The sequence below is a fragment of the Caretta caretta genome, chromosome 8 (genome assembly GCF_965140235.1).
Source record: "Caretta caretta isolate rCarCar2 chromosome 8, rCarCar1.hap1, whole genome shotgun sequence".
Classification (NCBI taxonomy): domain Eukaryota; kingdom Metazoa; phylum Chordata; order Testudines; family Cheloniidae; genus Caretta; species Caretta caretta.
In genome coordinates, this window is record NC_134213.1 from 90,361,853 (window position 1) to 90,375,574 (window position 13,722).

At 41.0% G+C, this 13,722-nt stretch overlaps 1 protein-coding gene across 2 annotated transcripts in view; it reads right to left on the reverse strand.

Moving 5' to 3' along the window:
* Positions 1–3,841: 3,841 nt before the first annotated feature.
* LEPR (leptin receptor) overlaps positions 3,842–13,722 on the reverse strand; it is a 75,389-nt gene continuing 65,508 nt past the window's right edge. The window contains exons 18-19 of one of the 2 annotated variants that reach the window (XM_048861932.2): positions 13,300–13,375; positions 3,842–7,017 (exon numbers count right to left, since the gene is read on the reverse strand). In XM_048861932.2, coding sequence (XP_048717889.1) covers positions 6,196–7,017; positions 13,300–13,375 — 898 coding nt within the window. In that variant the 3' untranslated portion in view covers positions 3,842–6,195. The other variant, XM_048861933.2, reaches the window with a different exon arrangement.

Consider the following 13,722-nt stretch of genomic DNA (forward strand, 5'->3'; position numbering starts at 1 on the left):
AGCCAGTTTTATGGCCCCTCACGTCTGGGTGGGGACACATCCTCCCACTGATGGGTGATGTGATAAGAGTCTTCAAATATGTTAAGGGCTGTTATGAAGAGGATGGTGATCAGTTGTTCTCCATGTCCACTGAAGTTAAGACAAGAAATAATGGGGCTTAATCTGAAGCAAGGGAGATTTAGGTTAGATAGTAGGAAAAACTTGCTAACTATAAGGGTCATTAAGCACTGGAATAGGCTTCAAAGGGAGGCTGTGGAATCCCTGTCATTGGAGGTTTATAGGAATAGGTTGACAAACACCAGTCAGGGATGGTCTAAGTTCACTAGGTCCTGCCTCAGTTCAGCGGGCTGGACTTGACTTCCTGAGGTCTCTTCCTGCCTTACGTTTCTGGATTCTATGATCCCCTCCACTTCTCCTCAAGGACTAGGCCATGGTTGGCTCAATACAGAGCCATTTTATACTAGTCTGTGTGGTGTTACTTCAGCTACTCCTTAAACTTAATCATGGCGAGAGATTTGGCCCAATGCAACCAATACAGGATTTCAGTTTCCTATATGTCCCTATCCCAGCTGCTGAACCCATGTTAAAATATATGTATATTTATAGGGTATTTAAGTTCCATTGTTGCACATGCAAATGAGATCCAGAACCCCCCTGCCCCCAAAACATGCTTGCAAATATGATTTCAATGCAGCATTTAGAGTATGGGCCAACAGATGTGCACTTAGAAGATCAAGGTCCAAATTCACTACTGTCATAAGCAGGTGCAATTCCATTGTTCAGTGGAGTTGTGCTCACTTACAGAGGTGAATCTGGCCCCAAATCACTGATGACCAAACTTCCACCCTGAGATCAAGAACAAATAGCTATTTGAAATTTACAGTTGACCTATATATGGATTTACCAGTTGCCGATTCACAGACTGCATGTGTGATCATTCAGCTAACTGGTCCAGAATTCCTGTACAGAGTGTAACACAGAGAATCAAGCAAAAACAAACAAACCATCAAAGAAAACAATAGCAGTAGGCTCTCCATTGAATTTCTATGCCATTCCCTTTACAGCTCTCTAAAGTCTGAGCTAATGTGGTGAATCATCCTTCCAAAATTACTTTGTAACTGTATCTGTTTATGCATAAAATCTACTTGTTTATCCTTATAATTAATAGACACTAATGATTTTGGTCACTCTTAAAATGAATACATTGCCAACCCCAGGCATGTTAAATGTCGTCAGGCTGTTAATGTAGAAAGGGTGAATTTAAAAACAATTATCTGAGGTGATATGACAGATATCCAATTTCTGTTAAAGTACAACAGAAAGAGGAAAGATTGAAGGAGACTCATTAAGAGTAATTTCAAGAAAAGAATTACATAACCGCTGCCAACTCTTAATCCTCACTGTCAAAGAAAGAAATGGCACACACCGCTCACCTTAGCAATAATTACAGGGGATTAAAGGAGCACAGAGACAGAGGGGAGCAGATGGTGGATCCAGGATATGCAGGTGTTGCCTTTTTACAGAAGAGTGTAGAGATAAAGAGTAGGATTTAATGTTTTATACAGATGATGCTGAAGATGCCATGTAATAAAATGGGATGGTAGAAATTTCTCCTGCCTTACTCCACAAGGTCAGGGAAAGAGTTGCTTTTGAGCTATCAAAAATATAGGAATTTAGAGGTGGTTTGAGGTTGCTTTAGCAAAAAAAGAGATTAAATATGCAACACACAAAATAAGGGATTAAAAATTGTATAAATTGTACAGTGGCTGCCCATACAAGCCTGCCTTTCCCCCCTTAATTAAATAGAGGCACTCTCAGAATTTGCAGTATTCCTTTCACTAGTCGTACAGAATTCTGCAAATACTGAAGCAATTAGTTTTTAAAGGATGACCAGTTGTTATGCATGGTTGGGTAGGGGGAAGATGGCTGGGACCATAAATAGGCACAGCAGGCTAAGGGCTGGATTTTCAGAGGCGCTAAGGACTTGAAACACCTATTGACTTTAACTGGAGCTGTGGGCGCTCTCCGCTTCTGAAAAATTAGGCCCCCCAAATGCTTCCAAGCCTGCACTTCGTTTTGAGCACACTGGCCATTGGGTGGCAGGATTAGCCAAGCAACGTATAAATGGTAAGGCACAGTGTTCTGAGTTTAGCGGCATTGCAGGGAGGGAAATTAAGGAGGCTGTAGAGAGAAGGGCAATACGGAAGATGTGATGATTGCACACTGGAACTTTTCATGGCAGTGACACCTAGTCATGTTATTTCATACTGACCCAAACAAGATCAGTGGTAGAAGTCTTAACTCGCTTGTTCTATGATACACATGTTCACAGAACCAGAAGGAGAATCCCTTTTGATTTAGGTTCCAATCCAGGAAAGCCTTTAGCCTCTTTGAAGTCAATGGGATTACTCACATGCGTAAAGCTTCACCTGTGCTTAAGCTTTTTTCTGGATCAGGGCCTTGTAGCAGTGATCTACATCAGGATTTGCAAAACTGCAGTTAGCTCTTCGTTTACTTCAAAAGCTACTAGCTAGTTTTGGTAATATGAAAATTCTGAACAATACCCAGAGTTTAAAACAAAATGAAACTCAATGAGACATACCATCTTTTCAAGTTTCTGTTATTTCAGTCTTCATAATGAACTGAATCCTTTCTGCCTCCAGCACCAAGTCAGAGAAGCCTGGCTTGTGGCAGGGGATTCTTTTGGGCCTGGGGTGGGAAAGGATCCCTCCCCCATGTCGTGGAGTGATGATACAGTTGCTCTGTAGTAGTTAATCCACTGCTGAGGGTGCAGCAGTTCAGAACATTTCAGCATCCTGGATTAACAGGAAGAAAAGGCTTGTGGCTCTGCCAGTCCTGTGACTGCTCCTCCCCTCCCCCATCCTCAAATCCTGCTGCACAGGTACACAGAGGGAGTCCCCTCAGAGCTAGGCTCCACCGTACTCTGCGGTGCGAGTAGAACCCATGCAGGTTTCCCTCTGCATAGCAGAACCATACTGGTTTCACTGCCTGGAGCCTTCAGAAGCTATGAAGGAAGATACAGGATTTGCAGGAATAGCAGTCAGAAGGGCCGCATTGCAACACCTAGGTCTGCTTGCCACTCAAGTGATGAAATGCCATCCTTCCCAGAACTTGGAGAATTCTCCACATTCCATGTGGTCAGATATTTGTGCAGGAAGGGATGAATTTCATTTTTCATGTGTTGTCTAACTGGGCAGCTGGTGACTGATATATTTACATGGATGTTAGTGAGAACTTTTCATTTATTTTACTCATGTTATCTTTAAATTCCAGTGTCTAACACCACATATAAGAGTCAATCCTTATGGCACGTCAATGAGCAAGACCAAAAGCCCACTGCAGTCAATAGCAGTCTTTCCATTGTCTTCAGTGGACTTTGCAACAGGCCTTTGATTGCCTAAATTCTCAAGTAACTAATGATTTTGGGTGCTCAACCTGAGATACTTGATTTTCAGAAAGCATAAAGCACTCCAACCTGTGAACGTAAGAACCCTTTAAGGTGTCATGTCAGGCACCTAGAAATGGAAACCTCCAAAATCAGTAGTTACCTTTGAAAATGTAAAAAATTTGCTCAGAGCCCTTTTACTCTATAGCATTTCCTATTGTTCCTAGTTAAATAAAGTTCTACTACACAGCTCAAAGTTTTTGTTGTTGTTGTTTTTAAATCACTTACATTGCTTTTGGGTAGAGTAAATTTTGGAATTATTTCTAAACTCAATACCCTTACATATTTGAATACTGTTTAGAAGTTCTTCAAAATAATTAATTGAAAAATTCTCAATATAAAAATAATTAGTCATTATAGAGTAGAAAATACATATTTGGTTTAAGAATAGGTTTGGATTTTTATTTTGTTTTGTAATTTACCATAGAAAATTCAGGTGAGACACAACATCTGGTTTTCTCCGAGACCCTACTTCCTACCCAGTTTATCAGCTGGGTTCATTGAGGCATAAAGAGATGAAGTGACTTGCCTGAGCTCACACAGAGAATCTTAATCCCAGTAGGATTAAAAATATAGGAAAGACCCTTTTGCTCCCAATCATTACCTGTTTGCCATTTGACCACAGTAGCTTCTTAACATTGCTTTTCTATAATGTGGTCTCATGAAATGGGACTGGAAATAAAGGGTACTTTATTGTGGTACCTTCACTACTAGAGCCTCATTTTCAAAAGGGGCCTCCAAAAATGTGCCCATTTTATTTCCGGATGCACTATTTTGCCGAGGCAAAACCCCACAAAAACGGGGAGGCTATAAAGCCTTCCACAAGAAGTCTGACTCCTGTTATCTTACTGCACTAAATGTACATCTCTAGCTACCGATACATTCTCTTATTTCTGGCAATGCTTTATACACTGTTGTTCTACTTAACGCACTTTCCCTTGATTGACAGGCATAATTTCCCTGTAATTATTCACTCCCAATGGTAGATGCCTTCACTTTTATTTAAAAGGGACAGTGTGGGGGAAGCTAGGCCAAACCCGCCCCCTATATTGGTAAACGTCTCACTGTCAAGGATTTACTTGAAGGATGCCAAGTACTTTTCTTTAAAGTAATCATTGCTACCAGCTCGGTCTTCTTTTTTACATATTCAATTTAATGTAGACCCCACCGAAACAAACAGCATATACTCACTGTTAGCCATCATAAATATGCTGGGGCTTTGTGTATGACGCTACCCAGCACAAATGAGTTTCGTTAACAGACGCTCTGGTTTCTATAGGAGCATTGTTTTATACATAAAAGGTATTTAAGCTGGAGAGGGAGCTCCCATCACATTAGCCTGAGATGATGATGAGCTCTCCTTATACTATATGCACTATATAAATGGGATGGGTACTTCACTCCTAAGTGGTGAACATACTCTCTGCGTGTATAGACAGGTGTGCGTACACACAGGGCCAGTTCTAGAGGTAAGCAAGCAGGGCAGCTGCACGAGCTGCTAGCTGCCTGGGCACATTGTACAGCTGCTGCTCTGCCTTTTGTTTGCATTCGGAGACTGATTCTTCCCCCACCCCCTTTTTCTTTTCTTTTTTTTTTTTTTTGCTTGGCTGCTCTGGAGGTTTGCATTGTGCAGTAAACATTTTCCACACTGGCCAGCAAGACACCTCAGGCCATTACAGCGCACACGTGTGCGCTCCCCCGCACCATGAAAGCCTGGCCCCTTGTTACCACACCAGTTAGCTGAACAAGTGACTTCTACTTTGGACAGACAATTGCTGTGCAGAACTGTCCACAAGGGGACTTTTCCCATCTTTGCATTTAGGCACTACAGAGCTGCTTGTGCAAGGGGGAGAGATCAGGAAGGCCATGCTCCCTATGTGCAGCCTGCTTTCATCTTCTGCCTCCAGCTGGGGAAGCATGGGCTACTCCAGCCCTAAGCCTGCAATAACCCTGAACCCATTGCTGCTGCAGCAGGTGGAAGTTGGGGAAGAGAAAACACTGCCTTCTCAAAGAGCTTTTTCAGAGGTGTTTGGCCTCTGCCTAGATCCTTACCTCTACTGAGAGTTGTGGTTCCGTTGACAGATGGCTCCTTTGGCACTGTGTGCTGGGACTGCGGCCTGCTATTGTGTGTGGTGTTGGGCAAGCACTTCATCTTCAGTGCCATCACTCAGTTCCTCAGTTGCAATGGGCTCCCCTCTCCCAGAAGGAGAGGGGCTTGGTAGCCATGCACATTTGATGGAATCACCTGTGGTCCAGAACTGCTATAAAGCTGCCAAGGGCCTGTCCCAAGACAGGCCTTAGACTAGGATCTGTCCTAACAAAGAGAAGTTTAAATAAAATGCCACCTTTGGAATCCTTGTCATAGGACCTTTCAAGACCAACTTTCTCATTGGAGTGTTTGCAAGAGGACATGGTCAGAGAAACATGTAGAGCAGGCACCACAAATAGCTAATTAAGTACCAAATACTTGAAACAACAAAATGAGGAAATGAAAGCCCTAATTTGAGGTTTTTAAATTAGGCCACTATGTGGAATTCTGTGGGGCCAAAGTGCTGATTTATGTCAGTCAAATGTAGGCGCAGGCATCCAACTTCAAAATGTGGGCATTACACGTTCACTATTCTTGAGAGTTTCCTGAGGGGAGAGGTGGGTGGGGAAGATATTGACCCTTCTAAAAAAAATACTAACAGTAGCAATCAGGTAGATATATGGGACTATGCTGTTATGACTTAAGTTTTGGTCTCTGTTGTCTCTTGTAGTTTAACGGTGGTTGCCTGAAATTGTGGCATGTATGGTACAAAGGTTTTAACAGAGTTTTCATATTTAAGGCTATTTTTGATAAAGGGATTTAAATCAGAAGTAGTATCCTGAAGAAACCCCATGTCTTTGAATAAACCATTTGTGTGAAGATGACACATCACTCTAGAATTTTCTGTTAAAAAAATTTCATTTTCATTTTTTTTAATCGATGTTAGCCCTAAGTAATAAAGGCTCCTCTCAGGACTGTCTCCATCACTGAAAATGTCATCGTGGTCTGAAGGTTCTGAAAAGCCCTCAGAAGAAACAACAGAAAGGGATATCGTTTTGCTGGCTTGGCTCGGATGTTGATCAGGCAATATTAGAAATGCCTGATTTCCCACCTCCCATGACCTAGAGAAAGAATCTGTAACTAAGGAGTCTTCACCTAAGAAGCATCCATTAAATGAACCACTTAGATTCTTTTGCTGTTCACAAAGCCCACTTGATTTGCAGTTACTGATAATTGTAGCGTACTTAATATTGGACTGTCTCGTAATTCCTTCACTGACTTTGTCATCATGGGAACTCTCAGAAAGGCTGTTACTGAAATGGCTGCTAGAACAAGCCGAGTCATGCTCAGAGTCTTGAATCTTTGTGAACATTGAATCAACTGCTAATAAATCTTGCTTGTCTTCACTTTTCAATGCTTTAGCAACATTGATGTCTTCCAAAACTATTTCTGGCTCCAGAAGAAGAGGCCCAAATGATATTGCTTCAGGATGCTTGATAAAAAGATGCTCAAAAGTTTCAGGCTAGAAGAAAAGACATATTTTAATGCTCATCTATCAGTTAATAGTTTTATTTCAATGTGAAGTTACTGTACTTAAGAGCCACAGATGAAAACTTTATAAAAAGTACATTGATGAAAAACAAACAAAACCTAAGTCTGCTATGTGGCAGGGTATCAAAGGGGGGAACTGAGGATAGAGAAAGCAAGCACATGCCTGTGTCTTATACGTGCAGGGAAGGATTGCTCCTGGAAAGTGCTGAGCATTCTGGCTTAATTCAGCAAAGTCCATTAATTTCAATGGCACTATTCATGTCCTTAAAATGAAGCTAGTACTTTAGTGCTTTGCAGGATAAAGCCTTATATGCTACAGGATTTTTTGGGGCATTTTATTTTAATTGCATGAGCAATTTGGCATATTAGAAATGAATCAAAATCATTTACACACAACTGAAATGACCCTGCCTGTTACAATTATACTATCTAGAGTCAAATCCTGCCATCTAATAATTTTTTTAGGCTCTTCACCTGTGAGTAAGGACTGCGTGTTTGAAATTTACACACACACACACACACTTATTTTAAAGAAATGCATCTTATCCTACATCATAAAGGATGTGAAATATATATAAACATTTCAAATATACCGCAGTATAAATTGATAATAGGAAACTGGCTTTCCTATTTACTACTAAGAAAAGTTCACTTTAAAGTATATACCCACTGATGAATTTAATTAAGACAAATAAAAAAAATAATTAGTTAAAAACAACAGATTGTGCTTATGTTAACAAACCATACAGATATTATATCACAGCAGGAAACCTTCCAAAGTAATGATTCCAAATTTCAAAATGCTTAGGCTGTTGTACATTATAAAAAGGTATGGTACAATTTTATCTATCTTAGGCTCGTGGGTGTTTGTTTAACCTAGAATAGCCATCACCATAGCATTTAAGCCCTGATTTAGCAAGGTATTTAAGCATGTTTTTAAACTACTCACACATTTAAATGTCAACACTTGCTTTGGTACCTTGCTGAATTGTAGCCTAAATGCTGATTTGGGATAGCTTCTGCAGTGCTTGCATGCTCAGAACTCTCATGGACTTCAAAAGTACTGTGAATATGACATTTAAAATTAGCAAACTGATTACTGAAATGAGCTGCAGACAGTTGCTACAATGCATATACCAAGCAATGTCTTTAATTCATATTGAATGTCCCTTATTGAAATTTATCCTTCCCTAAGGCAGATCACCTATGAATCCAGGTAGGAATGTAGGAACTGTTGTAATGAATCAGATCAATGGTCCATTTAGTTCAGTATTCTCTCATCAGCAGTGGCCAGTACAAGATACTTCAGAGCAGAAATCCCACAGTAGGCAGCTGTGGACCTCTCGGCAAGCATGTTTCTTTCTGACCACCAATTACTAAAGGTTGACTTATGCTCCGAAGCATAAGCATAACTCTGGATATGAATTCTACAGAATCACATTAAGAATACTGCCTATCACATTTTATCAAATATCAAAAATTAAATTATCAAATACCACTTTTTAAAATAGACATTTCAATTAGTAAAGGTCACTTTCTGCTGAATCAAACACATCACTAAGTAAAATATATTAGATGAATATATAAATACAATGAATATACAATCTCCTGAGAAAGATGTAATACGATAATATAATGTAAATAATGACAGAGTAATATGTGTAAATATCACTGTAAAATATGTTCTCAACAGGTGTGTCGTATGATTTGTGCAAATATTTTATAGCAGTTAACATAATTCTATGAAACCAAAAGGGAATACTCATGGCGTTAGGTGGCACAGAGTAAAATTTAATTCACACTCATTTGCCAGACACAAGAAGACTAAAAATATGCTCCAGTCACAATCCTGCAGTCCTTAGGTCCTGCTTAACTTTACACGCTGGGAATAATCCCACTGAGGTCAATGGGACTACTCACACTATGCAAAGTTAAACATGTGCATAAATCTTTTCAGGGATAGTGCCATAGTCATTACTCAGCCATATCTCCCTTGGAAATCATTTGGAGCTTTGGATAAGTAAGGTCTGCAGGATTAGACCCTATGACCCAATCCTGCAAACACTTATTCACATCCTTATCCTTAAGTACAAGAGTCATTTCACTGGAAAATCAGTGGGATCATCCATAATCTTAACATTAAGCACGTGTGTACATTTTTGCAAGATTACAGTACAGATGCAGGATTTACCCATCCTATGCTGTACTGCATCAATGGTTAAAAATGATAATATTTTGTTAAACTAATACTCCATAAATACAGCCTTGCAGTATCAATCATAGAACATACTATAGCAAATACACACATTAGTAATCAATTATTGACTCTAGTTAACCTTGCATTCTGACAGACGTATCAAAAGAAAATAAGAGTTACACGTGGCTTCAGACATAAGGATGTTAGAGGTTTCTAGTGCTGATATGTGGAAGTTTTATCCAGGCAATGGGTATCAAAGCTAGTGAGAGTTACAGTACAAGTTCTACACTTCGTTTTTCCCACTGGAAATTGCATTCAAATAAATGAGGGCAGAATCTGGCCCCAGCTCCATAAATTCCTTCTATTTTCAAAGGCGTATAGACCCTGGCCTTGGATGCACATGGAATCAGAGAGACTCAACGGTGCTCATCTGAGGACAGTATGGGTACGTCTACATTGCAATAAAAATAACGAGTCTCAGAGCCTGGTGAATTGACTGGTTCACAGGGCTTGGTCTGCAGGGCTATAAGTTGCAGTGTAGACAGTCTCCCTCTCAGTCTGGATCCTGGGCTCCGAGACACCCCTGCATCGCAAGGTTTCAGAGCCCGGGCTCCAGTCTTTGCCCAATGCCTAAACTGCAATTTTTAGCCCCACAGCCCAAGGCCTGTGAGCCCAAGTGAGCTGACCCGGGCCAGCTTCAGCCATGCCATGAGTCTTTTATTGCATTGTAGACATACCCATGTGGCCCATTTTTCACTAAGATTAATAAAGTGTACGAAGGAAGCATGCATTAAATATATAGACTGTATTGCAGTACATGCTGTCAAAGGTCACATGACCCTTCAATTTCCCATTCAGCACAATACATTGTGACGGGGCAAGGCCAGATGGCTATAGAAAAGTAGTGGGAGATAGATATTTTAGCTCCAGGCTAAACAAATCCCTGGTACCAGGATAAGTGAAATGGCAGCTGCTCCAGGTCAATTAAGACACCTGGGGCCAATTAAGAACTTTCCAGAAGGCAGGGAGAATGCTAGGTTGATTGGGACACCTGAAGCCAATCAGGGGCTGGCTGAAACTAGTTAAAAGCCTCTCAGTCAGTCAGGTGGTTGTGCATGTCAGGAGCTGTGGGAGGAAGTTGTGCTGTTGGAGAGGCTGAGTAGTACACACCATATCAGGCACAAGGAAGGAGGCCCTGAGGTAAGGGTGAAGTGGAGCTTGAGGAAGTGAGGGCTGCTGTGGGGGAAGTAACCCAGGGAATTGTACATGTCATGTTTCTAAAAGGTCAGCTACCATAGGTGATACTATTAGGGTCCTTGGGTGGGAGCCTGGAGTAGGGGGTGGGCCTGGGCTCCCCCCCTGCTTTGCCCCTGATTAATCACTGAGACTGGGAGACAACAGAGACCGTGCAAGGAAGGATAACTTCTCCTCACCTCCCTCGCTGGCTTATGATGAAAATGGCTCAGTAGACTGTGATCCTTGTCTCTAGAGAAAGAAGGGTTATGTGGAGGGTCACAGTGAGCCTCTGAGGCTAGCGAAATCTGCCAGGAAACGCGGGACCCACAGAGGCAAGGACAGAAATTTGTCACAACACTTTATATTCACATGCATAACTTCTTTCTCCTTAGCTAGGAACCCAACAGGACATAAGAATATGGAATAATGTCATGGGAGTATAAATCCTTTACTCTCTTTTGGCTGTTCGTAAATTAGTCTAACTTCACTGATTTCAATGGACTTACTCCTGATTTACACCAGCGTGGGAGGAGAATCAGGCCCACAGTCCCTGATCCAACATGTGAGTTATTGGGGCGGTGGTGATAAGTTTCCTTTTCTATATATAGCTAAATTAATTAAGTAAATAAAAAGGTCTCTGTGCTACTCACACTCACACACTTCCTCCAGCAATATGCAAATCTTTGTTCAAAGCCCTACAGCCATATTTGATACTTTTCAAAATTGTAAGGCATTTTTGCCATCCTTGTCAGTATAGCAGCACTGTGATGCTAGTCCACCGCTCCATGGAGCTAATGGAAAAAGTCTCACTGACTTCAGGGAGCTTTGTATCAGGCCCTATATTATATATTTCAATGAACTTTGTTTAATATTAAATGATATTCTTTGCATTCTAACAATACAGCAACACTTCAAACAAAAAAGAAAAAAAGACTTTAATAGGTTAGCTAAAAACAGGAAACGATGCTAAATGGAGATTATACTAAGCAGAAGTTGCCATATTAAGGGTAACAACAGATTTGTACACACACACACACACACACACCTAATGTCAGACACTATTATTAAAGTGGCTGTGATAATAGCTTTGTGTTTAAATGATAGTGAGTGAAGTACCTGTCTACACACCACAACATGGACAATGGTGCTTGTCACAGAAAACTTTGGCACAATGAACATTCTGAATTATTTCTGCAAATTCTTTGGACTAAATTCTGCACTCAGATGCATGTGATCAGCTCCCATTGACCTTTATGGCAGTGCTGTGTACATCCTCAACATGCCTGAAGTCAGTGGAAATTCCCAAAGCTGTTCAGCATCAGAATCAGGCTAGTTCTTGGGCTAAACAACCAATAACTCTGTTAAAGAATTATTTTAAGATGATAATGGGGCAAGTCTTGCACTTAACTAGCTGAATCTCAGACCATTCTGATATTTCTGCTTCTATGGCTCCAGCCTCATAGGTGCTGGGCACTCTCATCTCTTATTGAAGCCTAGGAGATGAAAGTGTTCAGCCCTCTGCAAATCAGAGCCTTAATAAACAGGTCACTAAAAATGTGATTTAAAGCAAGATTTTTGCCGACATGTGTAGCAAACCCTGCTCTAAGCTGCAATATGGCAATTGTTCCTGATTTTGCATGGGCATCTTAAGTTTTGAACAAAACTATTTCCAGGACTATCTTTAAATCAATCATCATGTATTGTATCTGTGTTTCCTGTCTTCTGAATGTAAACAGAAAAATCTTCTAACAATTCTGTATATGAAGTCTGGGAGCTGGCACAATGGTTCAGCAGGAAGTGATCATGATTAGACTTCAAAGAATGTCCATTCTCTGTTTAAATGAAATGAAATAAAATAAAAGATGAGAAAAGAAAACTTCACTGGGAATGAAAATTAAATATCTGAAAAAAATCAAACAGTCATGGTCCATTAGATGCAGTTTCTTTATGAAATAGTAATCCTGAATTTTTAAGTTACTATCTCAATGACTACACAATAAGTGTCAAATTCTGGAACAGAGGGACAAATTCTCAGCTGGTTTGAACTGGTGCCTGTTCATTTAAGTCTGTAAATTGGCACAGGTCAACTGTAGCTGAGCCAGTTTGCACCAGCAAAGAATTTGGCCCTGGGTGTGGACATGTGCCCTCCCCGCCCCCTGACTTCAAAGGGTGTCATACAACTAAGAATCATCTGGTGGCAGGATTTAGCTCTACTAAACACTAAGCCTGGACTTTGACTCAACTTTGAGTCCTAGCCCCCACTTCCACCCACACAAAAATCAGTGTGACTCAGGTCAGCAAACATACAGGACCTGTGTCCTAGCATGCTGCTGGAGGAGTGAGTCAGAGCCCAAGTCCTGCTCTGACTCGAGTCCAAGCCCTATCCTTTTTTGCAGTGTGGATGCAGCTTATGCTGCAGACCAGAGTCAGAAGGTCTGCATAATGCAGTGTGAATGCATTAGCATGGCTGTGAGACCTGGGTCCAGCAACTGTTAAGCCCAAGTTTACAATGCAGTGTGGATGCTCAAGAACAGGCTTGGAAACACTGGGTCCACAGACTGAGAGTTACAGTGCAGTGTAAACATACCCTAAGATTGCCCATGAATTTCAAAATAGGTCTTGATCCGAGGTTCTGGCCCACATCCAACTGTCAGCTTTCTACGGCTGAAGAAAACTCCTGTGTTTTGCCACTCTCCATGGCTTCAAGATCTTGTGTTTGATTATTTGGATAATTCTTAACAGTTTAACACTTTAAACTGAATGTAAGTGTGTGAAACACAAACCCATATTAAAAAAACGTATCACTATGGAAACCCATACCTTCTGAAAATTAACTCCTTGTGCCCAGGAGCAGTTCTTGGGGTTTGGAACATCCTCCCAGAACAGCTTCTTCATTCTGAAATGTTTCGACAAAGCATTGGTTTAGTACTGATTATACACATTGTATATGGCAGTGCTCAAGACAGAAATATAGAACTGCTCACTATCATAGCAGCACAAAGACATAAGCAGAGACAGGGTAATGGCCTGATTTTCAAAGGTACTGAACATGGGCTTTCAGAAATGTCTAGTTCCCAGTGCTGTGTTCAATCCACTAAACCAGAGGTTCTCAAATTGGGGGTTGTATTTGGTGGGGGCGGGGGCATGAGAAGCTTGCTGCACTCATTTTACCCACAGCAATGAATAACTAGCGGGGCTGATTCCTCCAGACATATCAGCCTGCAGATGGTGCTGTGCCTTTGA